The sequence below is a fragment of the Gordionus sp. m RMFG-2023 genome, chromosome 1 (genome assembly GCF_954871325.1).
Source record: "Gordionus sp. m RMFG-2023 chromosome 1, tfGorSpeb1-WG-v2, whole genome shotgun sequence".
In the NCBI taxonomy this organism is placed as follows: domain Eukaryota; kingdom Metazoa; phylum Nematomorpha; class Gordioida; order Chordodea; family Parachordodidae; genus Gordionus; species Gordionus sp. m RMFG-2023.
The window spans coordinates 75,465,208-75,493,147 of NC_088775.1; the positions used below are offsets into that span (position 1 = coordinate 75,465,208).

At 27.1% G+C, this 27,940-nt stretch overlaps 2 protein-coding genes and 3 long non-coding RNA genes across 7 annotated transcripts; 2 read left to right on the plus strand and 3 right to left on the minus strand.

The window, feature by feature from the left end:
- Positions 1 to 254: 254 nt before the first annotated feature.
- LOC135922140 (uncharacterized) lies at positions 255 to 1,149 on the minus strand. Its single transcript, XR_010570753.1, has 3 exons — positions 1,059 to 1,149; positions 382 to 496; positions 255 to 338 (listed from the first exon to the last, which is right to left on the minus strand). It is a non-coding gene; the product is annotated as an uncharacterized LOC135922140 (long non-coding RNA).
- A 240-nt stretch (positions 1,150 to 1,389) lies between these two features.
- Positions 1,390 to 1,920, plus strand: LOC135930272 (uncharacterized). Its single transcript, XM_065467055.1, has 4 exons — positions 1,390 to 1,472; positions 1,580 to 1,720; positions 1,765 to 1,830; positions 1,871 to 1,920. Exons 1-4 carry the CDS (start codon positions 1,400 to 1,402, stop codon positions 1,918 to 1,920), a joined length of 330 nt encoding a protein of 109 aa, XP_065323127.1. The 5' UTR covers positions 1,390 to 1,399.
- Positions 1,921 to 4,409: 2,489 nt separating this feature from the next.
- LOC135931670 (uncharacterized) lies at positions 4,410 to 5,241 on the minus strand. Its single transcript, XR_010573118.1, has 4 exons — positions 4,950 to 5,241; positions 4,702 to 4,900; positions 4,532 to 4,603; positions 4,410 to 4,487 (listed from the first exon to the last, which is right to left on the minus strand). It is a non-coding gene; the product is annotated as an uncharacterized LOC135931670 (long non-coding RNA).
- On the plus strand, positions 5,064 to 27,698 carry LOC135931668 (tRNA (uracil-5-)-methyltransferase homolog A-like). 3 transcript variants are annotated; one of them, XM_065468931.1, is made up of 13 exons: positions 5,064 to 5,148; positions 5,187 to 5,310; positions 5,353 to 5,428; positions 5,470 to 5,518; positions 5,565 to 5,641; positions 7,125 to 7,427; positions 10,930 to 11,091; positions 22,376 to 22,607; positions 23,533 to 23,675; positions 24,068 to 24,152; positions 24,445 to 24,591; positions 25,167 to 25,310; positions 27,424 to 27,698. In XM_065468931.1, exons 1-13 carry the CDS (start codon positions 5,085 to 5,087, stop codon positions 27,633 to 27,635), a joined length of 1,818 nt encoding a protein of 605 aa, XP_065325003.1. In that variant the 5' UTR covers positions 5,064 to 5,084; the 3' UTR covers positions 27,636 to 27,698. The 3 variants fall into 3 exon arrangements, with proteins under 3 accessions (XP_065325003.1, XP_065325004.1, XP_065325005.1); XM_065468932.1 differs by lacking the exons at positions 5,064 to 5,148; positions 5,187 to 5,310 and having other exon boundaries at positions 5,376 to 5,411; XM_065468933.1 differs by lacking the exons at positions 5,064 to 5,148; positions 5,187 to 5,310; positions 5,353 to 5,428; positions 5,470 to 5,518; positions 5,565 to 5,641 and adding an exon at positions 5,898 to 5,928.
- Positions 5,236 to 6,337, minus strand: LOC135931671 (uncharacterized). Its single transcript, XR_010573119.1, has 3 exons — positions 6,180 to 6,337; positions 6,045 to 6,132; positions 5,236 to 5,319 (listed from the first exon to the last, which is right to left on the minus strand). It is a non-coding gene; the product is annotated as an uncharacterized LOC135931671 (long non-coding RNA).
- Positions 27,699 to 27,940: the final 242 nt, after the last annotated feature.

Sequence of the window (27,940 nt, forward strand, 5' to 3'; positions counted from 1 at the left end):
ATAATAAAGATAATTATAGGCAAAATTAAGATACTCTTTGTATTAAATCACATCGCCATTTATTTTTTTATCATGTAACAAATTTATAAGCAAACGTAAAATCATAAATTAAAATAATAAAAAAGTACAAAAAATTAAAATTAAAATTAAAAAAATATAACAAATTATATAAATTAGAAGTAACTTTATTCAAGAAAAAAGAATGAATATTATTATAACATTCATTTTATTTTTTTGTTAATTAACAAGAAAATCTCCTGATAGTCTTCCTCTCTGTATATAATACGACAATTTTCCAAATAACAGCATTCAAAGAATTGCATCACAATTTTAATGAACTAAAAAATCAAATCTATGCTAATTACGTTAGTGATGTTAAACTTGAAAATAATTTTACAGATATATGTTCGAATAGCTTGGCTATGGATGACTGTATATTCCTTTTTTTTTGAAGGCAGGGGAGTAGTGTTTTTAAACGGCCCTTTTTGGGTCAATTCTTAAAAAAGAACAGATTAAGATTTAAGTCATAATAATATTATGTCTAAAGATTTGGAATATAGAGATCCAAACCCTTCTGTCATTTATGAGGGAAATCTTCATGCTAACATATAAAATTGGTTATATCTTAATTGGGCCCTTTTTTAAAAATCAACCCAAATCGGGCCTTTTAACAATAACTCCCATTAAATATGTAAATTCTTTACAAAATAATATTCCACTATCACAAGATAAGATATTCTACATACACTGGAATCAGATTTTAAATATTTAAAAGTAACTGAGATTCCGGATCCATATGGATTTCATATCCCAGATATATATGGATGAATGATGTGTTAAAAATGTAAAAATAAAATGAATATATAACCTTGAAAATTTTATAATCTTAAAATATTTACTTTCGTACTTTTCTTTTTCTATATGTAAAAACTTTAAATTAAATTCTTTTTCTTTAACTAAAAATTAATATACAGATATATATAGAATAAAAATTGTAAAAGATAGATATATATAATTTAGATAAATAAAAAAAGTAATTTAATTTATTGTTTTCTCACTGCCTTCCTTATATCATTATGAAAATCAATAACGTTCAACGTTATATATCAATTTTATTTTTAGCGATACAATCGAAGGATTTGGGTCCACTATATCGAATATTAAAAAATATCAAAAAGACAAATAAGCTAAAATGGCGACTAATATGGCCTCTAAAGGTTGAAGCGAGAGAATTTAAAATATTAATATTAAATTAAAACATGGCCGCTAATAAATTTCGATTTCCGTGCCTATGATCGTATGGACACTTCATCGTAAAGTTTCGTCCAATTCTGTGATTGGTCCATTAAAGTGCGGGAAATACAAAAGTGTAAACATATTTTTAATTTTAATCATAATAATGGAAATTAAAACGGTGTCAAACAATATCAAACTTCTTCTTGAGAGAAGAATTAATCCCACTATAATTCAAAGTTAGCAATCTAATTATATATAAATAATTTAGTTTTAATTTTAGAAAACAAAATTACTAATAAAAAATCCAAAAGAGGACGTGATATTTTATGTTTTAATGATTTAGAATATACCATCCATAGAGTAATAAATGCCACATCGTATTACAGGTGTAGACAAAGGAGTTGCTTAGGACGGGGTATTTTACAATCAGGTAGGTTCACAGAGATGCAGGATCATACCATAGAACAGTGTAAATCACATATTGGTAAATATTTTTATAAATAAATCACTAAATCAATTTATTTTTAGGCAATATGTTTACTCCATGTCAACCCTTAGTAACACAGAACATGCAACCTGTTAATGCCATATCAAGTTTCACAAATTAAAATTTCTATAATCAATATAATTTTAGGCAATATATGTGCCCCATCTCAACTCTCTGTAGCAAACTACTATAACTAGTTTCATCAATTATTTTATTTTTAGGCAATATGTTTACTCCATGTCAACCCTTTGAATTTGCTGATAAAGCATCAGCTTATATTAAATTAATATATAATTCAAATTTATTTGATAATATATAATTTTTATTGTAAATAATTTATATTTGTTTTATACATGCTAAATAAATATTAGTTGTTTATATTTTTGTATTCGATTTATACATTTGAAATAATTAACATATGTCATGTACATTATAAATTTGAATAATAAAATAAGCTTCTTAATTTGCTGTAAAAATTGTATCCTAGGTTGTTCTTTTGATATTGTATAAGAGCTAAGATAAATTGTTACCATTTGAAATCTGCTAAATATTCTATATTTGAATAATAATATATATTAAATTTTACCATTTTAAACCTATTAATCTTCTTAATTAGCTATAGAAATTATATCCTAGGTTGTTCTTTTGATATTGTGTAAGAGCTAAGATAAATTGTTACCATTTGAAATCTGCTAAATATTCTATATTTGAATAATAATATATATTAAATTTTACCATTTTAAACCTATTAATCTTCTTAATTTGCTGTAGAAATTATATCCTAGGTTGTTCTTTTGATATTGTGTAAGAGCTAAGATAAATTGTTACCATTTGAAATCTGCTAAATATTCTATATTTGAATAATAATATATATTAAATTTTACCATTTTAAACCTATTAATCTTCTTAATTTGTTATAGAAATTATATCCTAGGTTGTTCTTTTGATATTGTGTAAGAGCTAGTTACCATTTGAAATCTGCTAAATATTCTATATTTGAATAATAATATATATTAAATTTTACCATTTTAAACCTATTAATCTTCTTTATTTGCTATAGAAATTATATCCTAGGTTGTATTGTTACCATTTGAAACCTGCTAAATATTCTATATTTGAATAATAATATATATTAAATTTTACCATTTTAAACCTATTAATCTTCTTAATTATAAATTATATCCTAGGTTGTATTGTTACCATTTGAAACCTGCTAAATATTCTATATTTGAATAATAATATATATTAAATTTTACCATTTTAAACCTATTAATCTTCTTAATTTGCTGTAGCAATTATATCTTGCCATTTGAAACCTGCTAAATATTCTATATTTGAATAATATATATTAAATTTTACCATTCCAAAAGAAATATTAACATTCCAAAAGAATTATTAACATTTAACGTAAGATTATGGTAAAAAATTAAATTTTACCATAAATTATTAATCTCCATTTTACGAATTGGACGAGTTGGACGAAAAATACGATGAAGTGTCTTACGATCAAAGGCACCCCTGCCTAAATTTCAACGGTAATTACAAATGAGACAGATTTTATAATTTATATAATTAATATTAAATTAATTGATATAACGAATTATTATAAATTTAAATATATAATTGTTTGCATATAATGTAAATAATATATTTAAATTTAATAAAGTATATAATATAATTTTAATATTATATGTATTTAATATTAAATGATATATAAAATAATTAAATATGATTGTTTGTAGTATATAATATAATGTAATCAATATATTTAAATTTAATATAATAGTTAATATTATTAACATAGTTATAAAAATTAACTTATATATTGAATATAATTTAATGATTTATTTACATCATATATAAAATTTAATTATTATTTATGATATATTTAGATATAAAAATATATATTGGTTTATATAATATATTGCTTTATGATTAATAGGTATATGTTAATTACTTATCTTACTAAGAAATCCCTGAATAAATTTTTTATTTTAATTTTTTTAAGATTCTATTAGTATATATATAAGTTACCTATCTTAATAGGAAATCCCTGAATAAATTTTTTATCGTTGGATTTATACTTATCACTATGAGACACATTTATAAGCATTAAAGGATATATTTTTTTTTATTAAATCATATTTATTTCACAAAAAAATATATAATCTTATAATACATTATTTATAAGGGTATCATTTAGTATAAAATATACGAATAACGTTAAATACATGGAAAAAAATAATTTGTATAAAATATGAGGATAAATGAAATATAAAACATTAATAAATAAATAAAAATTCTCACAAATTGTGGATAAATTTAATACTATATAAAATCAGGCATGAGTTCTGTTTTAAGCATATTGATCGTTATGAGTGTATTATATATTTCTTCATCATTATGATCAATATGCTTTTGTGTTATAATAAAATATGTATTTAAAATTCCCCTCCCTTTACAATGTTTTATATGGCATTTATAATATAATAATTTATCATTAATATATAAATACTTATTAGAATATAAAAGGTCATTATTATATTTTGATTTTATAAATTTATAAAATGCTTTTTTTAAAAATAATAAATCTTGAAAATTGAATGGTGATTGATCTATTTAAAAATAAAATAAAAAGAAAATTAATTTTGTATATCATTGCAATTAAATTGATATAATGAATATTATTGATATGGAATTGATGCATAATTATTTTCACTGACAACAGCTTCTTGGGTGAGAATAGAAATATCATCTTGAATAGCTTTATAATTGATATAGTAAATGTATTAATCATATTATATTTACTTAGAATTGATGCATAATTGTTTTCGCTGACAACAGCTTCTTGGGTGAGAATAGGAATATCATTTTGAATAGCTTTATAATTGATATAGTAAAAAATAATTTAACCAATCAGCCTAATTTTTTAAATAAATAAAATTTATAAGATATATCTTTTTTGTTAAATATAGTACTTTGTTATATTAGTACTGGAGAATATGTACAATATTTTCTATGGACTGAATGGAGTATTGAGAGGTCTATTTTTAAGGGCAAGTTGATCTACTAAAATTTAATATTTTAATAGAAAACAAAATATCATAATAATGCATATCCGAGGTCTCGGTAGGATATGACCCTTTTGATTGATAATAGAATGTGCACCTATATATACTATATAAATATAATAATATAATTAGAATAGCATAAAATATCTGCATACTCAAGGTATTAATTGAAAATTGGTATTTAGCTTGTAAATCCAATTTCACATTTTTTCACCTTTTCGTAAAGCGACAAAACGTATAAAGTTAATCATAATTCGAGACTACGGGACGATACTAATCGAAGCAATCATATGGATCCATATGAGTATACGAAAAGTTCTCATTTTACATCTGAGTTATATAAAATTGAAATAAGTAGATCTAATCTTTAATAAACCGTGATTTTTTTTTAGAAAATCTTCCTAGGTTTTTTGGATATAATCAATTTAAAAAATATTTGCAGAAAAAATATGATATCAATCCACATAAAATGAAATATGTTAGAACCAAACATCCCCATTTGTTCATAACATTTAAGTTAAATATCTGAATTAATATAATAATTATTAATTATTTTAGAAATGAAAAAGATCAACTATCTGCTATTGAAAAACTAAATGATATTGAATATAAAAACTGTAAACTAATTGTTAAAGTTAAATTAACAACATTATTTATTTTTATAAAATTAATTAGATAGCAAAACCATCAGCAGATCCTTTTATAATATCCAATCAGACTAATGGTAATGATATTATATTATTATAAGTAGCAAACATAATTACCATTAGATAATAAAACAACTATTAAAAATGTGAAAGATGTGGTTACGCCATATTGGAATATAAGTTATTTAGAACAGTTGAAAGTAATATTCTTAATAATTTTTAAATATTTATAATTTTATTATTAATTTTTTAAGGTAAAATATAAAAATAATCAGGGAGAAATTTAAATTTTGGGTGATTTATGGTATAGAGTTCATTTTTTGTTGTGGAATTTTTTTTTAGAGTCTCCCAATAATGAGGGTGGTATTCAATTTACAAAATAGTCTTTCTACTGCTACAGAAGGAAGTTTTATATCTAAAAATAGTTCCTTTATTATCCAATATTTATGAAGCATTTGAAATTCTTATGTTGACCCTCAAAATGGAAGTAATTTAAACTCAATATAATTGGGTAATATCTCTAAAAATGATTATAATATTAAGAATTTTTACAACAATGTGGTTCCTAAAATTTGTTGTGTAATAAAGTTCCCTTGATAATACTTTTTGGGTTTGCATAAAAATATAACACATTCCAACCTTGCTTCATGATTCTTGATGCCTTTTACCAATAAAATACAATTTCCATACACTAAATAAAATAGATAGACTATTATAATATTTTATATTAACATATACCTTTCCCTTGGATGAAAAATTTTATTTTCATTCATTTATGAAGAGTTATCAGCATCATCTATTTTTATGCATATTGTCATCCTCACTACAAGACATTTTAAGTAACTTTTTAACACTTTCAGGAAACAAAAAGCATTTTTAAGAAATCCTACCCTAATATAAAAATTTGATAAAAAACAAATAGTTTTCTATTATGAGTGATATGGAAGTCAGGGAATTATCTAAATTATTTTATTTAAATCAAGTATTTCCTTTTATATTACAGAATTTCTTACCATATATACAAAAACGAATTTTAAATTTAAAGTAAAATAAATACCAAATAAATATGACTAAAATAATAAAATAAAATGTTATTCTAATAATCAAAATTTATAAGATAAATAATTAAATGTTAGAGTTGCCAAATATAAATTTGAATTTCAAATAAAGATAATAGTTTTTCTTAGCTAGGTTACATCATAATGAAACTGTTTTAAAATTTGTATATAAATAAAATTTAATAGATTCTGAAACTTCTTGGTATTGTTTATATTTATTTGATAATTATGAAAAGATATTATAATTTTTCTATCTGTCCAAACCAAAAACCAGTTGCAAAAAAAACAACTGAACTGTAATAATTAAACCACCACAGTTTGCTTCAAACCTGACCTACTAAGAAGCGCAGACATTTAACCTTCACTACCATCCCTTATGAGATATTGCTTTTGGTTTTCTTAAGGTGGCCTTTGTTTTTTTTTACTTTTGACTTGATTTAGGTTTTATAGAAAAAGAGATAATTTAATTTTAAAAATTTGGCAACATTTTTTAAATTTTATTTATTTTGGGTTTTTCAGAAATTGCATTTTTATTTGACTAATTTTTTTTTGCTTTTGGTTTGAGCCCTTTATTTATTAATGAATTTTTGGATTAACTTTATATTCAACAAAAAAAATATTGAAGTTAAAACAAACTAATTTGAAAGATACCTTGATTGTAAAATTGGGCTTACTAGATGGAATTGAAAATATTTTGAAAAATATGGAACCATCTCCGTTGATATATGGATACAGAAATAAATGCGAATTCACTATTGGCCATCTAGACACTTCAAAATGTGATAATGAAGAAACTTATAAAAATACAGAAAAAGTTGATCATTTAGTAATCGGATTCAGAGTCTCCTCTTATAAATCTGGATGTGATTTGGTTGCCCCTATAGATGAATGCCTTCATGTTAGTGAGGAAATGAAGTCTGTTGTTAAAGTTTGAAAATAATTTAATATTATTCTTAATTGATATGTGAAACTTTAGGATAAACAGTCATAGTTTTTTATTAAATAGTGAGGCTAAATTTTAAATAAATAATGCCTTAATGCTAATTATTATATCTAATTACCTTTTTATTATCGATATACTGATATTGAAAATATCGGCGCAGGTATCTCTGCTTCAAACTATATGTTGTAGACATATTTGAATATATATATACATTTTATTATTTTTGAAAGTGAGAGCTAATAAATTAATTATTTAATAAAATATAAAAAAATAATGGTCAAGATTATAATTTTATTCCTTTTTATACAAACTATATATTTTTCATATAAATATTTGAATGCGCGTAAAACATACGATTTACAATTAATAACTAATAATTTATCCAAAATAAAATATTTGCATAATAAAAATATGAAAAATCGAACTACAAAAATTAAATACTCAAAAAAAAACAACTTTAACCAGACATATCTGCATAAAAATCCAAAATATTTATTTACAATTTTATTTAAATTCCATAAAAATAAGATCAAATCTTGTATCACCATTTTTCTTTGAAGGACTGTATTAATCTAGGGTAGGTAGAACAGAAATTCGGCTGGCCTTTATAACATTGCCAGAGATGGAAGTTTTCAGAACTTTTATGCACACGCATCGGAATTCGTAATTTTGAATACCATCTGTGCTTTGCAGATTTGCCGTGGTTCACAGAATTGCCATCAGAAAATATTTTATTATAGCTCATGCATTCTGGCTTCGTATTACTTTGATTTTAAACATCTATCATTGCCATCCGATCTTTACAATAGCCCTTGTTATACTTCTGCAACTTACTTTTCAGGATTAGTGACACTAACTGAATACCAAACATCAATAACGAGCGGATGTACAGCAATAAGTGGTTTCATAATGCCTGCCAAAGCAAATTTTGATAGTAGTTTCTTGAAGATGATCTCTTCCCACTGGACAGCTCGATCATGTCCTCGCCACCACTCCATCATTTTATTGATTGTCAAAGTGAGGTTTAGAACTCAGAATAACACCTCTCACATTAAATACATCCCTAGCGTGCATCCATGCTTCTACCTGTAACAGCAGCTGAGACTTGGCCACATACATTAAGTTGCAATATAAGATTAGCCTCAGTTTTACCCCGTTTTAAGACCATAGCATATGGCATTCCAGCTTCATTAGCCCATGAGCGTATTTCTAAGACCAGAGATAATCCTATCTGAGTGCCCAGTAGAAAGAGTTCATGACTTTCAGGCTGGTCGATTTCTTCTGATGTTGAACATATCTGCACTATGGTTAGGCGTATTGGTGTGAGTAAAGTGCAGAGCATTTCAAGTAATGTTAGTGCAAAACTGACTCATGTCTTGAGTTGGTAGCATAGGCTGCTGATAACATCAGCATAGTTATAAAATCCATGTTGCTTGCACCATAAATAAGAGTGCAGTGTTCCACACATCAATGGCTAGGATCCGTGTACTTCTATAGGACTATAGTAGATTGTATTAACGGGGATTTCACAATCAGTCATAATACTGGCAAGCAGATGCGGGTCACCAGCTTCCGCTAGGGTTAGCAGTCGCAGATATGGTAAGACTTCGTTAGCATACATTTCACTAATTAGCATAATAGGTTGAGCTGCGGAGCTTGTAGCTAGCTATATGCTGGATTTCAGGAAGATAGCGTGGCTACTCTAGAGTTTAGCATGGTTAACCCCTAGGATGCTGCATTGCACAATGCTGCAAGCCACCAAAAAAGCCTTCAGGGTAAAAATTCTTATCTGCTAGTTGACGTAAGGCGCAGCAGGTGTTAATGCTTCTGCTGTCCAAGTTAAAAAATCTTCCGACATTATTAATAGCAATGCAGGTGTCGCGGTCTGAATGTCATTGAATAGAGGTCCTGCTGCGGGGTAAATGTCATTTTGAATTCAGGATTGACTTATCCAGAACGTCATTCAACAGGTGTGAGTGATGGCTCTATCGCCCAATATCCGATCGTGCTTTACTCAAAACGGATAAGTTCATACCGTATATCTAATTCTTAGCCTTAGTAGTGGCATGGCACATGGAGGTTGTTAGGTTCCAAGGCGGTATATATCCTTGTCAGTATATTCAGCCGAAGGCGGCATGCCAAAATAATTCATTTCAGGAAATCGCTCAAGCTTTGGTTTCTGTGAGTCTCGAGGTATGTTACTATCTAATATACCAATGTTTTCATCGAGGGATGTGCAGTGCCAATATTGTTGGCACGCAGCAGTGGGCATAAAGGACTCCTAACGCTTATTAGGCAATTAATCATGTTTTATTTCTTTGCTATGTTTCTGTTGATGGGTCGTAGCACTACAGTTAGACTGTTAATATTAGGATTTTAAGTCATGAATTCTTCCTATGGGACACTCAGATAGGATTATATTTGGCCTTGGGATTACGTTCCTGGACTAATGAAGCCAGAATGCCTTATGCTATGGTCAAACAGGCTAAAACTTATGCTAATCTTATATTTCAGCAACCTAATATAAGTGGACAAGTCTCAGCTGCTGTTTTACAGGTAGAAGCATGATGCACGCTATGGGATGTACTTAATGTGAGCGGTGTGTGATCTAACTGTCTAATGGGAAGAGATCGTCTTATCAAAAAACTAGCATCAGATGTGTTTTGGCAGGCATATGAAACCACTTATTGTATTGCTGTACAGCCGCCCGTTATTGTTGTTTGGTATTCAGTGATGGTCATTAATCCAGGAAAGTAAGTTTCAGAAGTATTACAAGGGCTTTTGTAAAGATCGAATGGCAATGATAGATGTTTAAAATCAAAGTAGTATTATTTACGAAGCACCAGCATGCATGAGCTATAATAAAGTATTTTCTGACTGGCAATTCTGTGAACCCTACTCACAGAAATTCTGCTAAGCATAGATGGTGTTCAAAATAACCAATTTTGCTGGTGCGATGCGCGTGCATAAATGTCCTGAAAACTTCCATCTCTGGTATACAGCAAAACCAGTCGAAATTTCTCTTCTACCTGGATTAACGCAGTCCTTCGAATAGAAAGGGTGTTACAAGATTTGAACTTTATGGAATTTAAATAAATTGTAATTAAATATTTTGGTTTTTTATGCAGATATGTCTGGTAAAAGTAGTTTTTTTTTGGTGTATTTAATTTTTATGGTTCGATTTTTCATATTTTTATTATACAAATATTTTATTTTGGATAAATTATTATTTATAAATTGTAAATCGTCTATTTTAAGTGCATTCAAATTTTTATATGAAAAATATTTTGTTTATATAAAAAGGAATAAAAATTATAGTATTTACCATTATTTTTTTATATTTTATGAAATAAAGGAGATTTAAATTTACTTAATTTATTAGCTCACTTTCAAAAATGATCCCGAGAATTCTGAAAATTTATTCTTACACTACTATTAATTTTGCAAATTTAATATATTTTCCCTCCCCTTCAATCCTAAATTAAAGAAATTTCAAACGTGTTTAGTCGCTAAAAATCTTCCTTGCTTTAGTTGTGTAAATAGATCAGGCTTATGGAAAACCTTGAGTCTTAAATGCGGCTCTAGTCAATCCGATTCACAAATCATGGCTATTCTTCATATTAACCTCGATTATTTTGTAGATTCAGAGGTATTTTAATATTTAATATGAAACTTTGTTTAAAATTGCACGCTTTATAATAAATTTTTTCCCCATCAAAAAACTAGAGGTTTTTTTTATTAGACATTTTTAATAGTGATAAAATCTAATAAAAATGTACCACAAGGCAATAAATATTTTTTTTAAATTACCCTATTGTACTAAATTTTTGTTTCCTAACCATTTGTTTATTAACTATTTTACTAAATAGACTGTAAAAAAAGTTTTTAGTTATTATGACTCAAACTAGATTGAAATATTTACTTCATCCATTATTTTTATTGTAGTTCGACATTGTAGTCGAATAATTTAAACATTTATAGTAACATAATCATAATAAAAATTATTGATTAACTTTTACAAATGATAAGAATTAATGATTATAAATTAGAAACTACTAATTATTTTATTTATTTTTATAAATGATTAAATACAAATTTCTAATTATAAAATGCTTCCTTACTATAATATTTATATTTGGTCGGTTCTGCTTCAACCTGCCCTTGAAATGTTGGCCTGGTCCATAATAATTTTTATCCGGCCCTTCCCATAATAATTTTTTGTGAAGAAAAACTACAAATATTTTTGTATGGCTTTAAACATTTTCGAAACTTAACCCCGGATCGTAAATTATATATATACAGGGTCGTAACTACAGAAGGGCATTTAAGAGCTAACCCAATTCATTTATGACCCTCTTCCCCTCTCATTATTTTTTGCTTTTTAAGGGAATTTTTTTGAAAAGATATAAATAATGCATAAATTATTCTTACAATTATAAATATCAAATTAAGTCATTTATTTCATATTTACTATAATAGATTGCATAAATAATACAAAAGTTGTAGCACCCTAGTTTTTATTTTACCTAATGGGTAAGATGTACGCTTGGAAACACGAGTATGAACAAGTACGCAGGTTCAATCCTGGTAAGAACCATAAAAACTTTCAAGTTTTTCTTCGATGACTGATGTGTAAAGACATATGGTATGATGAATATCGGAGCTTAGAGATGACACCCCGGTCACCGACAGGCCTGGACAGCCGGGTACTAAGGATACCTGTCCAATAAACAAAATGAAGAAAACAAATGGAAATATTAATATGAAAGCTAGGGCGTTCCCTCCATGCGACGCGCAGGGTGTAGACCTCCATCCTGTGAAAAGTAAAGTAAAGGTCAAAGCAAAGAAAACAAGATTAGCAAGTTTGAATATTGGGACGCTTAAAGGTAAGACGAGAGAATTGGCATCAATGTTGAACAAGAGAAAAGTTGATATAGCGTGCATACAAGAGACGAAATGGAAAGGACAGAAGACTTTGATGATTGGAGATGGGTATAAATTGTACTATAATGGACTTGTTAGCAATAGGAACGGTGTCGGCATCATCCTCAGTCAAGATCTAACCTCCTCAGTTGTAGAAGTCAACAGGATCTCTGATAGACTAATGAAGATAAAACTCTGCATTGGTCAATCAATACTACACATCCTTTCATTATATGCTCCTCAAACGGGTTGCAAGGAAGAAGAGAAAGATGATTTTAGAGCTATCCTCGATGAAGCGGTAATAGAAATCCCTAAGGATGACCTAGTCATAATTGGTGGTGACTTAAATGCGCATGTGGGGAAAGCAAGAGATAGCTACAAAAGGCATCATGGTGGTTTTGGATATGGAGAAAGAAATGATGAAGGAGAGCATATACTGAAATTTGCGCAAGCCTTCGACCTTGCCTTAACCAACACCTACTATAGGAAAAAGGATAGTCATTTAATAACATACGAAAGTGGTACAAGGAAAACACAGATAGATTACATACTAATCTCTCGCAGAAGATTAAAAGATGTAATAGACTGCAAAGTCATCCCAGGAGAAGATATCGCCGCACAACACAAACTACTAGTCATGGATTTACACATCTCAAATAAATCCACTCAAAACAAGATAAAACTGGAACCATGCATCAAATGGGGCAAATTAAAAACAATGACAGATGCCTTTGCAATCAATGCAAACATTGAAACAATAGATTCCTCACAAGTCAGTGAAAAAATGTGGACAGACCTTTCATCCAGATTAATAGACACTGCCAAATCGACACTAGGCTTGACAAGAAGAGGCAACAAATCATACAAAGAACTATGGTGGTGGAATGAAGAGGTACAAACCACTATACAGGAGAAAAAAGCCCTTTATAAAATATGGTACAAATCCAAAAACGCAGATGACAAGACAAGATACAAAAAATCCAAGAGATTAGCTACAAAGGCGGTGGCTAAAGCCAAATCTATGGCATACGATGACATGTACGAAGATCTACATACCAAAGAAGGGCAAAATAAAATATACAGATTAGCCAAACAGCGAGAAAAGAACTCTAGGGATATAAACGGAGCTCCGAAAGTAATCAAAAATAAAGATGGGAAATTGATAATAAAGGAAAAAGAAATAATGAGTAGATGGAGAGAATATTTTCAGGAGCTTCTCAACTTTAATCCGCACATACTGCATCTAGACGAACACTCCCCTTGTCAAAACCTTGTACAACCTATAACACAACAAGAAATAATCACATGCCTCAAGCATATGAAAAACAACAAAGCTAGGGGTCCAGACGATATTCCAATAGAAAGCCTAGCACTAGGAGATGATGGAATACATCTCCTCACAAATCTATACAATAAGATACTTGGAAATGAAGAGGTTCCCCAAAAATGGAGGCAGAGCTATCTAGTTCCTATCTTCAAAAATAAAGGGGATCCACATAATTGTCAAAATTACAGGGGCATAAAACTAATGTCACACTGTCTAAAACTATACGAAAAAAATAGAAAAAAGATTAAGAGATATAATCGAAATAGGAGAGACTCAGTTTGGCTTTATGCCTGGAAGATCAACAATCGATGCTATCCACGCAATTAGGCAAATGAGTGAAAAATACAGGGAAAAGAACAAAAAGCTACACATGGTCTTTCTCGATCTAGAAAAGTCCTTTGATAGAATCCCAAGAAAACTTATCTGGTGGGCGCTACGCCACAAAAATATTCCCGAAAAATATATAAGAATAATACAGGATATGTATATGGGCCATACAACAATGGTCCGTAGCACAACAGGTACTTCAGCAGGCTTCTCAATAGCCGAAGGAGTTCATCAAGGGTCGGCTCTCAGCCCACTTCTCTTCATTACAGTAATAGATGTATTAGCACAGTCTATACCTCAAACAGTCCCGTGGAATATTATATTTGCAGATGATATTGTGATACTTGCCGAATCTAAGGATGAAATGAAAGAAAGACTAGTGAGTTGGATAAATATCCTAGAAACGCACGGATTAAAAGTAAATAGAGAAAAGACGGAGTATATGGTGATAGGAGGAGATGAAACAGAGAGTATTGATATAAATGAATGCAGATATCGGCAATTGAAAGCTGCAAATATTTGGGCTCCACTATACAAACAAACGGCACAATAGAAAAAGAGATAAAGAGTAAGATTAATCAAGGGTGGCTAAAGTGGAGATCTTTATCTGGAGCGCTATTTGATAAAAGAATCCCACACAAATTAAAGGGAAAAATTTACAGTTCCATAATACAACCAACTATTCTATATAGTTCGGAAACATGGCCAACCAAAGAATCAGACGAGAGAAGTCTACAAACCATGGAGATGAGAATGCTGGGGTAACAAGAAAGGATAAAGTGCGCAGTACAAGAATACTAAGTAGTTTAAAGGTAGTGCCCCTTAAGACTAAGTTAATGGTAAACAGACTTAGGTGGTATGGGCACACAATGAGAAGGCCTATGAACTACATAGGAAATAAAGTTAAGAGTTTGGAAGTGATGGGCAAACGTAAAAGAGGAAGGCCAAAACTTCAATGGGGCCATAAAGTTAGAGCCAATATAAAGAAGTATAAATTAGATAAAAGAGATTGTATTAATAACATAAAGTGGAGAGAGATGTTGAAGGAGCTTACCACCAGAAAAGGTGAAAGCTAAAGAGAAAAAAAAGAGTAGCTTAGCTTATAACACCCTACTTTAAAAAAATAGCGATAGAGGTAGATATCGCTTTTTAGAAAGTAGCTATGTTAAAGTTATATTTAAAAAAAATGCTTTATAAATCTTATTTATCAAGTTATTTAAAATATAAAATGCTATCAATAGATATAAACATTAAAAGATAATTTTGAGACAGATGATAACCACAAAATTTCACCAAAAATGATATTATGGAATTGCCTTTCCCAAAATTTGAAAAATATTTTGAACTTAATAAAGGAAAATTATAATTTAATATTAGATGCAGAATATAGCGAAAGATAATATCGTTCAATAATTCAAGTAGCTTTAACAAAAAAATTATGTTAATTTTAATAAAACTATTGTCTATTGTTTTAAATTTTAGAATGCCCACACCTAAAATTTAGTTATTCTATTGTACTAGAAGACGCTACATCCAATAAATGAAATTTAATCCAAACTAAATTGATTAATCTCAGGGGCATCTGGGTGCTTAAGCACCTTTTTTTAAATTAGTACCAATTTTGAAAAATATATTAGCACCCAATTTTTAAACATTTGGCACCCCATTTAAATAATTATATTCATTTTTTATTTAATTAGCTTTTTTATGGAATCTTAAGGGTTATTTTATAAATATATTATTTACTTGTAGTATAAATCATATTAAAATGTCCAAAAATAGATATATTATATACAAAAAAAGATATTTTGGCAAGTGTATAATTATTTTATTTTATTCCCCTTACTTCTCTTTTAATAATTTATTTAGCAATTCATTTTAATTTATTTTTATATGCAATATGATGTTAATATTTACATTTTTACACCCTGCAATATCTTTATATAAATATCTATTTCTTTCGCAATATCATTATAGAAATTTAATATTTATTGCTTGAAATTACGTTTAAGGCCGTGTCTTAAATCCAAAAAATAATTTCGCAAAAGTTTTGCGAAATGCACAACTTTAGCGAGTTTTGCGAGATACGAAACATGTCCCGAATCATACATTTATTTTTAATTTTAAAATGTTTGATATGCATGATTTACTATTTCTCTATTTTGTATTGTTTGAAGATACGACTGAGCCTAGAAGAAGGCATAGATTTTTAGAAGGACGGTATATATGATATGATTTATATTATATGTATTAATTCTAGAGATCAAGGAATTTTTAGAACATTTGATAGTATTCCTTCATATCCTGACAAATTTCGTCAGATGTTCCATATGCATGTGGAAACATTTAATTACATTCTTACAAAATTGGAATCTATAGACACCACTATAGTTATACATAAAAACTCTATCAGTATGAAGCATAGACTATATATAACACTCATGTATGATGATTATTTTTCTATATAATATCTATATATTTATAGATATTTGACAACTAGTATGAGCTTTAGAAAAATAGCTTTATATGCTAAGATTGGCAAAACATCAGTAAGTACAATAGTTACATCAACTTGTAGATTAATATGGATTGGTCTTCAACCCAAGCATCTCTGTTTACCAACAGTTGAACAGATGCTTGAAATTTCAGCAGAATATTTCAGGAAATCAGGTTTTCTTCATATAATAGGATCTATTGATAGAAAACATGTTAAAATAAAACAACCTAAAAAAGGTGGTTCCACATTTTATAATTATAAAAAATACAACTCCATTGTCATTCAAGTATTTCAGATGATTAAGCTAGGTAATTATATATTTTCTAAATTTTAATTCTTTTCTAGATTCATGTTGATTGAAGTTGGCTTTCCTGGGTCTATCTCAGATAGAAGTATCTTTTCAAAGAGCCTATTTTATGAAGGAATGATCAATAAAATCATCAAGATACCCAATTCAAATTTTTTACCATCTACAGATATTATAGCACCTTATGTATATGTATTTTTAGGTGATGATGCCTATCCTTTGATGGATTTTATTATGAAACCCTACAAAACTAATTTGAATGATAATAAATCAACTTTCAATACTAAATTATCAAAAGCCAAGTATCAATAGAGAGATGCTTTGGCATCATGAGTGCCAAATTCAGACACCTATATAAACCATCAGAAACTAATATTACCAATACTATACAAATAGTAAAAGCTGACTGCTTATTGCATAATATTATAATAGATCTTGAGGGAAATCATAGCATAAATCATGAACAATACCCAATACTCAATTTTACCCAATCTCAGTTCCAGCGATGGACTGAAAGCTCTAATAATATTAGAGAAACTTTTAATTTATTTGTAAATAATTATATGTAAAATTTTTACACATTAATTTTTGATTCCCATAATCTTATATTTCTTAATTCCCATAACCTTATATCTCTTATGAATGTTTTAATTTGTCAAAGTTATATAATTTATTTATAAATATTCAATAAAAAGTGCAAATAAAAGTGTTTTTTTGATTACAATATATAAGTAAGTTATTTCTAATTAATTTAATGAGTAAGACAGTTATAAAATGACTAAATTTCACATAACCTTATATTTCTTAATTTCCATAACCTTATATCTCTTATGAATGTTTTCATTTGTCAAAGTTATATAATTTATTTATAAATATTCAATAAAAAGTGCAAATAGTTTTGATTACATTATATAAGTAAGTTATTTCTAATTAATTTAATGAGTAAGACAGTTATAAAATGACTAAATTTCAATAATTTTTATTATAAATAAATATACAAAATATGTTTAACATATTATGGTATTAAAAATTAAGATATAAAAATATATAAAATATGTATAAAATAATTAAAAAAATACAGTATAAACTATACAAACATTTTTGTTATAAATTTTAATTTAAAATCAAAAATTTCTTTTTCAGTCATAATATTAAATTGAGCTTGATATGATTTGAAAAAACCCATAATATTATGGGGATCATCTCCTTGGGATGTATGTTTGGCAGCAAAACCTATTTTAAAAATTAATAATTATTAAATATATAAATGTACCCCTAAATATCTCCATTTTTTCATCTTCATACTTCTTAGATTTTTTAGCTTTAGATTTAGGAGTATCTAAATTCTTCCTCTTTGAGCTAATGGATTAATATTTTCTTTATTAAAAGAATTGTCTAACTATAATTAAATTAATAATATAAACATAATATTAATTTAACCTCTAAAATTTCTTTCTCATACATATATAGGATTAACAATATCAGTTAAAAGATCATGTGTATTTAACTCGTAATCCTAATATATAGTTCATTATATAGATCTAATTTCATGTTATAATACCTGTGATTATATACATCCCAAGGAGATGATCCCCATAATATTATGGGTTTTTTCAAATCATATCAAGCTCAATTTAATATTATGACTGAAAAAGAAATTTTTGATTTTAAATTAAAATTTATAACAAAAATGTTTGTATAGTTTATACTGTATTTTTTAAATTATTTTATATATTTTTATATCTTAATTTTTAATACCATAATATGTTAAACATATTTTGTATATTTATTTATAATAAAAATTATTGAAATTTAGTCATTTTATAACTGTCTTACTCATTAAATTAATTAATATATAATGTAATCAAAACTATTTGCACATTTTATTGAATATTTATAAATAAATTATATAACTTTGACAAATGAAAACATTCATAAGAGATATAAGGTTATGGAAATTAAGAAATATAAGGTTATGTGAAATTTAGTCATTTTATAACTGTCTTACTCATTAAATTAATTAGAAATAACTTACTTATATATGTAATCAAAAAAACACTTTTATTTGCACTTTTTATTGAATATTTATAAATAAATTATATAACTTTGACAAATTAAAACATTCATAAGAGATATAAGGTTATGGGAATTAAGAAATATAAGATTATGGGAATCAAAAATTAATGTGTAAAAATTTTACATATAATTATTTACAAATAAATTAAAAGTTTCTCTAATATTATTAGAGCTTTCAGTCCATCGCTGGAACTGAGATTGGGTAAAATTGAGTATTGGGTATTGTTCATGATTTATGCTATGATTTCCCTCAAGATCTATTATAATATTATGCAATAAGCAGTCAGCTTTTACTATTTGTATAGTATTGGTAATATTAGTTTCTGATGGTTTATAAAGGTGTCTGAATTTGGCACTCATGATGCCAAAGCATCTCTCTATTGATACTTGGCTTTTGATAATTTAGTATTGAAAGTTGATTTATTATCATTCAAATTAGTTTTGTAGGGTTTCATAATAAAATCCATCAAAGGATAGGCATCATCACCTACAAATACATATACATAAAGTGCTATAATATCTGTAGATGGTAAAAAATTTGGATTGGGTATCTTGATGATTTTATTGATCATTCCTTCATAAAATAGGCTCTTTGAAAAGATACTTCTATCTGAGATAGACCCAGGAAAGCCAACTTCAATCAACATGAATCTAGAAAAGAATTAAAATCTAGAAAATATATAATTACCTAGCTCAATCATCTGAAATACTTGAATGACAATGGAGTTGTATTTTTTATAATTATAAAATGTGGAACCACTTTTTTTAGGTTGTTTTATTTTAACATGTTTTCCATCAATAGATCCTATTATATGAGGAAAACCTGATTTCCTGAAATATTCTGCTGAAATTTCAAGCATCTGTTCAACTGTTGGTAAACAGAGATGCTTGGGTTGAAGACCAATCCATATTAATCTACAAGTTGATGTAACTATTGTACTTACTGATGTTTTGCCAATCTTAGCATATAAAGTTATTTTTCTAAAGCTCATACCAGTTGTCAAATATCTATAAATATATAGATATTATATAAAAAAATAATCATCATACATGAGTGTTATATATAGTCTATGCTTCATACTGATAGAGTTTTTATGTATAACTATAGTGGTGTCTATAGATTCCAATTTTGTAAGAATGTAATTAAATGTTTCCACATGCATATGGAACATCTGACGAAATTTGTCAGGATATGAAGGAATACTATCAAATGTTCTAAAAATTTCTTGATCTCTAGAATTAATACATATAATATAAATCATATCATATATACCGTCCTTATAAAAATCTATGCCTTCTTCTAAGCTCAGTCGTATCTTCAAACAATACAAAATAGAGAAATAGTAAATCATGCATATCAAACATTTTAAAATTGAAAATAAATGTATGATTCGGGACATGTTTCGTATCTCGCAAAACTCGCTAAAGTTGTGCATTTCGCAAAACTTTTGCGAAATTATTTTTTTGATTTAGGACACGGCCTCATATATCTTCCCTATCTCTTCCCATTTTATTTTACTTGCTGCAGTGTCCCTATATTTGAGGTCGCTATTACACCAAAGAAATCTATGAGGCTTTATTTTTTCCATCAATTGATATTCATTCGCCATTTTTATTCGCACAAATTGCAAAAGTTTAAAGAAAAAAAGATTAAAGTTTTACGAATCGTAAAATTTGTAAGAATCGTGTAATATGCGCAAAATCGAAAAAATCATTAGGCCAACATTTTAATTTTCCATTTAAAATGGCTTATATTTTTTTTTTCGATAAACTCGCGCAAATTGCGCGAGATTATTTTTATGCAATTTTTGATATTTAGGACATAGTCTAAAGTGAAACAATCTGCAATATATTTTTATACCAACAATAAAATGTCATATATGTAATGTAATACTAAATTTCTATATTTATTTATTAATAAGCATTATATATCAACTTGTTAATAAAAATTTATGATACTGAATAAAATATACGTTTTCTGATAAACTTTATTTTGTAAGAAAAAAATTTTAATTTTTTTTGCTGTTAAGATTGTTTATATTCAATAGACGTTCATATTTTAGTATGAAAATCATCAATAGATGAACTTGATAAATTGGTGAAATAAAAGCTTTTAGAATTGGGTTATAGAGGGTTTTATTTTATTGGTTATGAAAGTAACATTTGAATTAAACTACATTTGTGTTGGATCATATTTTGGCTAACGGGTAATGGTAGATGATATAAATATATGGAAATACACCCGACCGAAGGGCTGGTCCAGTACAAAAAAATAATAGCACCTTTTTAGTACCCCCTTTTATATAAAACTTGTGACGCCCTTGCTTAATCATACAATACAACATCAGAACCAGATGTTAGAAAATTAGCTAATAAAGTCATAATAATCGATATTCAGCTTCTTGGATGATAATCTCTTATTTATCAATCTGATTACATTCATTTGATACTAAGATATACTGCTCATAGAGGTGAATGGTAAAAATTTTGGATAATTTTCAAAAAATGAAAAAGTCTTTCATATTAGATCTCACAACAGCCGATTCTTGAGACTCATGAAGGTAAAAATATATGTTCTGATCTTTATTATCTTATATGTTCTGTTCTTTATTATCTTAATCCGAAAGAGCAGCTAAAGGCTATTGATAACTTTGCAATCTAAGGCCCAACGAAAATACATTAGCTAATAAATCGTCGAAGCATTTTTTAATATAAAATGAACATTTTTGATAATTTTTCATATATTATTTAGTAAGGCAAAACTTATACTTTCTGATCCCCACTCTTGACTTGGAGGTGATAATAGAGCGATGATTTATTATTAATATGCAAAAAAATAAATAATACATATATTTTTCATATTTTTATATCAATATTTTTGCATGTTTGAATTTGATATGCAAATTTTATGAACATAAAATTAGATAAATAAAAAAATATTTGTTATATCGTAGCCTTAAGCAGGGAAAACTACTTTCTAGAAAAATAGCTAATAGTGCGCTACTTTTTCCCCAAATATTGCTAGCGAATGTTTAAAACACTAATTAATACCTAATTAATATTCTAAGTTGCTTATTCGCGAATTCCATTTTAAGAAAACAAAGTATTAGCTCATGAAACAAGCTAACAGAAAGAATAAGATTGAAATATAAACTTTTTTAAAGGTGCGACTTCAAGTGCCCCTTCATTCTAAGCGAAAAGTTTGAGTTACGGCCCTATATATATTGATGTCTCACTTTTTATTTTGATTTACTCTAATAATTTGTTTTATTTTAAATCAGTCAAAATCAATATTTCCAGAAAATTTTCGTAAACATCGTGGCCTTCTTAATTAATCGTTTTATTTACTAAAAACGAATATTTAAGAATAAGATAAATTATTCATACTAATGTGTATTATTTATTCTTCAATTTTATATTACTATTGGCAAATTTCAATTTGATAGACCTTCTTAACTATCTTTAAAATTTTGCAGAATTATGACCTAAATATGTTGAAGGAAGATTTAGTTACGAATTATAATCGCAAAGATCTTGGCAACATCTGCTCGTTTTACCTCAAGCTAGAATCTAGCAGGTCATATCGCCAGGATGATTATAATCCTAACACGACATTTGATTTGATTCACTTATCCGGTTGCGAGTTCATAATAGAGAGATTGGGCGAATTGTTGATATTCAATATCTCCCCTTCCTCATTTTTCCAAGGTTTTATTATTTTTTTAAATTATAAAATTTGAAAGAATATAATATAAAAATGATGTTTCTGAAAAAATAGTGCTTATTTAATTTATGGATAGCTTCCAAAACCCTTCAAAATTTTGAAATTAGGAATATTTTATTCAAAAGTCGTTAGTTAATTAATAAAATATTCAAACACTCATAAATATCTAAAATGAATTATTTTTACTGTATAATTGCTACTTTTTCAATCTAGTTGGGTAATGGCTACCAATAAGTTAATAAATCTACAGATGTATGCTGGTGAAAATCCGCTAATTGTTGAGGTGCGAGTTAATTTATTTATGCCTTTTTTGTAGTTGAGCTATATTTTCTAAAAAAAAACTCAAAGCTAAAGTGATAGTTCACAGCTAAAAACTAAGTTTAGTATAAAAGAGAAGCAATTACCCAACTATACTTTTCACAGATAAATTATTGATAATTGGAATTTAGACTTGATTTCTGACAATTACAATTTAAAGTTTTTACTCTGAGGAAGTGTTGTTGTTAGTTTAGTTATATATAAAAAAAGTCTTTTATGTTTTATTATATTTATATTTAGCATTATTTTAAAATTGTTTACGTGTATTTTTTAAGTCATATAGCCGTGTCCTAGGTCGACTTATTACTTAATAGCCGGCTATTTACATCAACTAAATAACCAAGAAAGAAAAAAAATTAAAAAATAACATCCAAAAAACGAGGATAAGATACGAAAAATAACAATGCCACCAAATACTTAAAACAAACCAAAATAGGGTGGCCTAGTTCAAAAGATTTTTAGCCTATGCTAAAAAGCAATTAAGTATCCAAATTAAATCGAACCATGACACAGCCTTTAGTCTAATTTTATTTTTTACCAAGCTACAAAATAAAATTATTTTTAAATATTTGTTTTTTGTTTGTTTGAAAGTCAACACACCCGCATACATAACTTTGTTAGACACCTTGATCGATATGATAAAAATGGGAAACCAAGATGATTTAAAAAATTCAAAAACGGTGATATTAGATTTATGCTGCGGCACCGGAACTATAGGACAATATCTGGCTAAGGTTTATTTTAAAAAATAATGTCATTTGAATTTTTAAGAATGTTAAGTTAACATATATAAAATGGATATTTAATAAAAAAAAATAATTTTAAAAAATATATATTATTCTTATTTATTAGTTTTATAAACATATATCGATTATCTTAAAAAATCTGAGATATATCTATTATTTATTAATTCAATGACGATTAATGAAATAATTGCCAAGTATACGAAAATTAATCCTTTGTGTTAGTATTTTATAGTGTTAGCGAAAAATCTTTGCTGGATAATATGATGTTAACGATTGTAAAATGTTCATTGGAAGGGTTTTAATTTTTTAAAAATATTTGCCATGTCTATTAATAAAAATTGTTATTTATAAAATCTACCATCTGATTTCTTTTAAAATAGCATTTAGGATCATCCATTCATATTATTGGAATCGACATTTCAGCCTCATCTATACAAGATGCTGTATCTAATGCTTTTACCAACGGTATTATATTATCAAAATGTTAAATTTATTTTGCATTTATATGAACTCCTTATTTTTATTTTTTTTTCTTCATCGTTTAATGGCGGCTTGCAAGGTTTGCCCGGATAAGCTCTGACTCCTCTAATCCACTTTTTGCGGTCCTGGATCTTACTCAAGGCCTTGACCGCATGTATATCTCATCCCCGATCATCTTTCGTTCAATGTGCCCAAAAATTAAATATATTGCTGTTTTTTCGTTACACATACACCTTATTATGATAATATTTAAAAAAATAAATAAAAATACATTTAGGTTTAATGAATACCGAATATCATTGCGGGCCTGTAGAAGAAATATTACCATCAATTTTGACCATAAAATCACACAAAACGATGCTTTCAAAATATGGGATTACAAATTCTAATGTTACAAATGATGAGAATTTATCGTTGAATACAGGTAGAATAAACGTTATTTTTTAATTAGGACCAATTTTACTCATCATTCTGGTCTTATATCTCGATTTATAAATGGAAATGCATTTCATATTGATTTAATTGATTCATATGTGTGGTTATATGAATATATCCATGACCCTCTAAACACAGTCATTTTATTCAATACAATAAGACATATTTGATCTTGATATAAGGACTATATTAATAGTTATGACGATTATAATGAAAGGGTAAATATTAGATTTTGTTCTACTTGTCAAAATATTTTCTAAGATGTTACGTTGCCGCCGGCGAAAGATACCCATAGCCCGGTGGTAAAATTTTTTAGATTCAGACAAAGCCTGTTGCGATCCAAATTTTAACAAAGTTTATAAGCAATCTCATATTGCTTTTATTCTTTATCTTAATATGTATTAAATTTAAATAACAGTAATAACTTTGTCAATTTAATGATTTTTTGTATTTATTATAAAATTTGATATGAAAATGGATTAAATATTTCCCACCACAATCAGTAGGAAGGAAATATAACATTTATATTATTAAAATACAATTTTTTTCTTCTTCTAATCTTAGAAAAGGAAGGAACTGATAATAGCTATAAAAGGTATATAGGAATATTAGACCCGCCTAGAAAAGGAGTAGGGCGTAAAGTGATAGACTCTATAAGAAATTTGGATAGCTTGAAACAACTTATATACATCTCTTGTGATATATCAGGTTTGAATACCGTTTTTTTAAAACTATATCATATAAGTTAAATGTCGCCTTTTAGTTAATGGATGAATTAATACAAGTTTTCAATATTTTTAGTCTATTTTTCACTTAAAATTTTTATTTATTTAAAAAAAAACAGTAATTTAATAATACTAAAATTATTTATTTATAAAATCGTTATTATAAATATCAGACTTGTAAAGATCAATCTTTTTTTTTATTCCAGCCAGAATTTAAACAAATTTCCGAGCTCAGTCGGATTTTTAAAAGCAAAAATTTTTGACCTTGCCCACTTTGTTTTAAATTTTATTATTTTAAGACTTTTAGTCCAGATGTGTGAAATTTTGTTATTTTAAATAATTTAGAGTTTATTTTATTATTTCAGATGGAAATTGAAAATATAAATAGTTAAATGAATTTTCAACGTTCCATTATTTAATTTTCAACTGATTAATATAATTTATTTATTTTTTAAAACTCACTTAGCCTAATATAGTAAAATTATATTAAAAGGAAAGAGAAATAGGAATAAAACTTTCCTTCTTCTTGCCTTTCTTTTTAATGTAGATTTTTTTTTTATCATAACTTAATGTAGGCTAAAAAAAATCTTATTTATAAGGTATCGACCTCAAGTAGTAAAACTAGATATTCAAAATATCAATAAATAATTTAAATAACTCATTGCCAACATCTTTCACAATTGAGAGTTCAACAAAGTATGTTATAAATACTTCCCGAATAACATATTTGTACTGATAGGGATTTTATCAGGGCTGTGCCGATATTAAAATATGGTATGTGAATTATAGATCTGCAAAAGTAGTTCGGGCCGGGCTTATTTTTTTTAAAAAATCGGGTTCGGATATAATATTTTTTGAAAAAACGGGCCTTGGAAATTTTTTTAAATATATCTAAATTTATAAATTTAAGTTGAATTTTTATGTAAAATAAAAACATTTGATTTTATTTATAGAAACTAGATGCCATATAACATATGACTTTTATTTTGAGTAATTATAAAAATTAATTTCTATATTTAAATAAATTCGGGCCGGTAAATTTTTTTTAAAAAAATTTCGGGTTCGGGCCAGCAAAACTTTTTTAAAAAATTTCGGGCCAGGCCGGGTTTGAAAAATTAGGCTCGCTGCAGATCACTAATGTGCATATCTGGAAATTGCCACAAGGTAGGCAGTAAATTTCTAATGCATAACCATCTTAGAATTTTATTATAACTAAAATAATTTTTCAAACAAAAATATTTTATGGGAGAGTTAGCATCTACCATTAAAATGAGCCTAGGTGTTGGATCGTTTTTTAATTGATTCAGAAATTTTTTTGGACCGGCCAATTTTGACGCCCTCTTATAATAATTTTGTTTTATATCAAGTTTTGATTTTATTTCAATATTCCAAGATGTTTATAAAAATTATCTGCCAATTCTAAATTATACCCATTTATAAATTGCTCATTTTAATATCGGTATAGCCCTAGATTTTATATTTTGGGGGTTAACTTTTAACGCATATTTTTTATTGCAATTTTAATATATTGACTATTGCGTATATTAGTCAAAAAATTTTTTACCCCTATACTAAACACCCTTTCAATAATAAATAAACTGATGCTTAATATAAATTAGATATAGTGAATATTCGTTAAAACAAACATACTACTTGAGCTCGTTAACTATAAAGCCATTTCCTGACAGAACGTTTTTTCAAATCGTTTAATTTTTTTTTATTTCTAAACAAAGGATACTAACTTGTGAGGCCATTTAATCGTTATTAAAATCAAGCCAGTTTGTTTTCTATTTACGATTAAAAATATAGTGATCCGGATTGTTTTTTTAATTATCATATTATATAAAAAAAAATTTTTTTTTTGATAATTATTCCCTTTATTACTACTATCAAAAAAAATAATATTAACAATTCGAAAAGTTAGCTTTTTTTGATGGTAACATTACCCAAAAACCGCTTTGAAAAAAAGTTATACTTAGAAATGGCCTACAAGTTTCTACTGTATATCATTTATTGAATATCAATTGCCAGATCCATAGATATATTTTGCACTTTAAATATTCCTTTTTTTATTAAATAACCTTTAACTTCTATAGGTGGAAATAACGATAAATTAGCCCGTTCGAACCAATTAAATGGCGCCCTGAAAAATCTTAACGACCTAACTCGACAATCTAGCAAAAGATTACCAGGCCTTCGATTTACGATAGACCGTGTTGTTCCAATAGATATGTTTCCGTTGACAGATAGATATGAAACGATCGTTCACATGAAGAAATTAATTCTCAAACTAAATAATTTTTTTTAGAAATAGCGATGATTTAAACATCAAATATTGATTAGATTAAATGATATACGAATAAAACGCAAAGTGGCATATTTCACTGTTTTAAAATTTTCTCTATTTTTTCAGAGTTTTGAAAAAAATGTTTTTTTGCAAAAATATTTGAAGATTTTTATCCAATTTTACTTAAAATGCCAAAATCTTTCACAAGTAAATCTTTTGTAATTTTCATGTATAAAAAAATAATTCAGAATAAAAAGAAAACTTCAATTTTTGAAGTGATAAAAATTTATATTTTTTAGCAATGTTTTTTTTTCTGTTAACAAAAT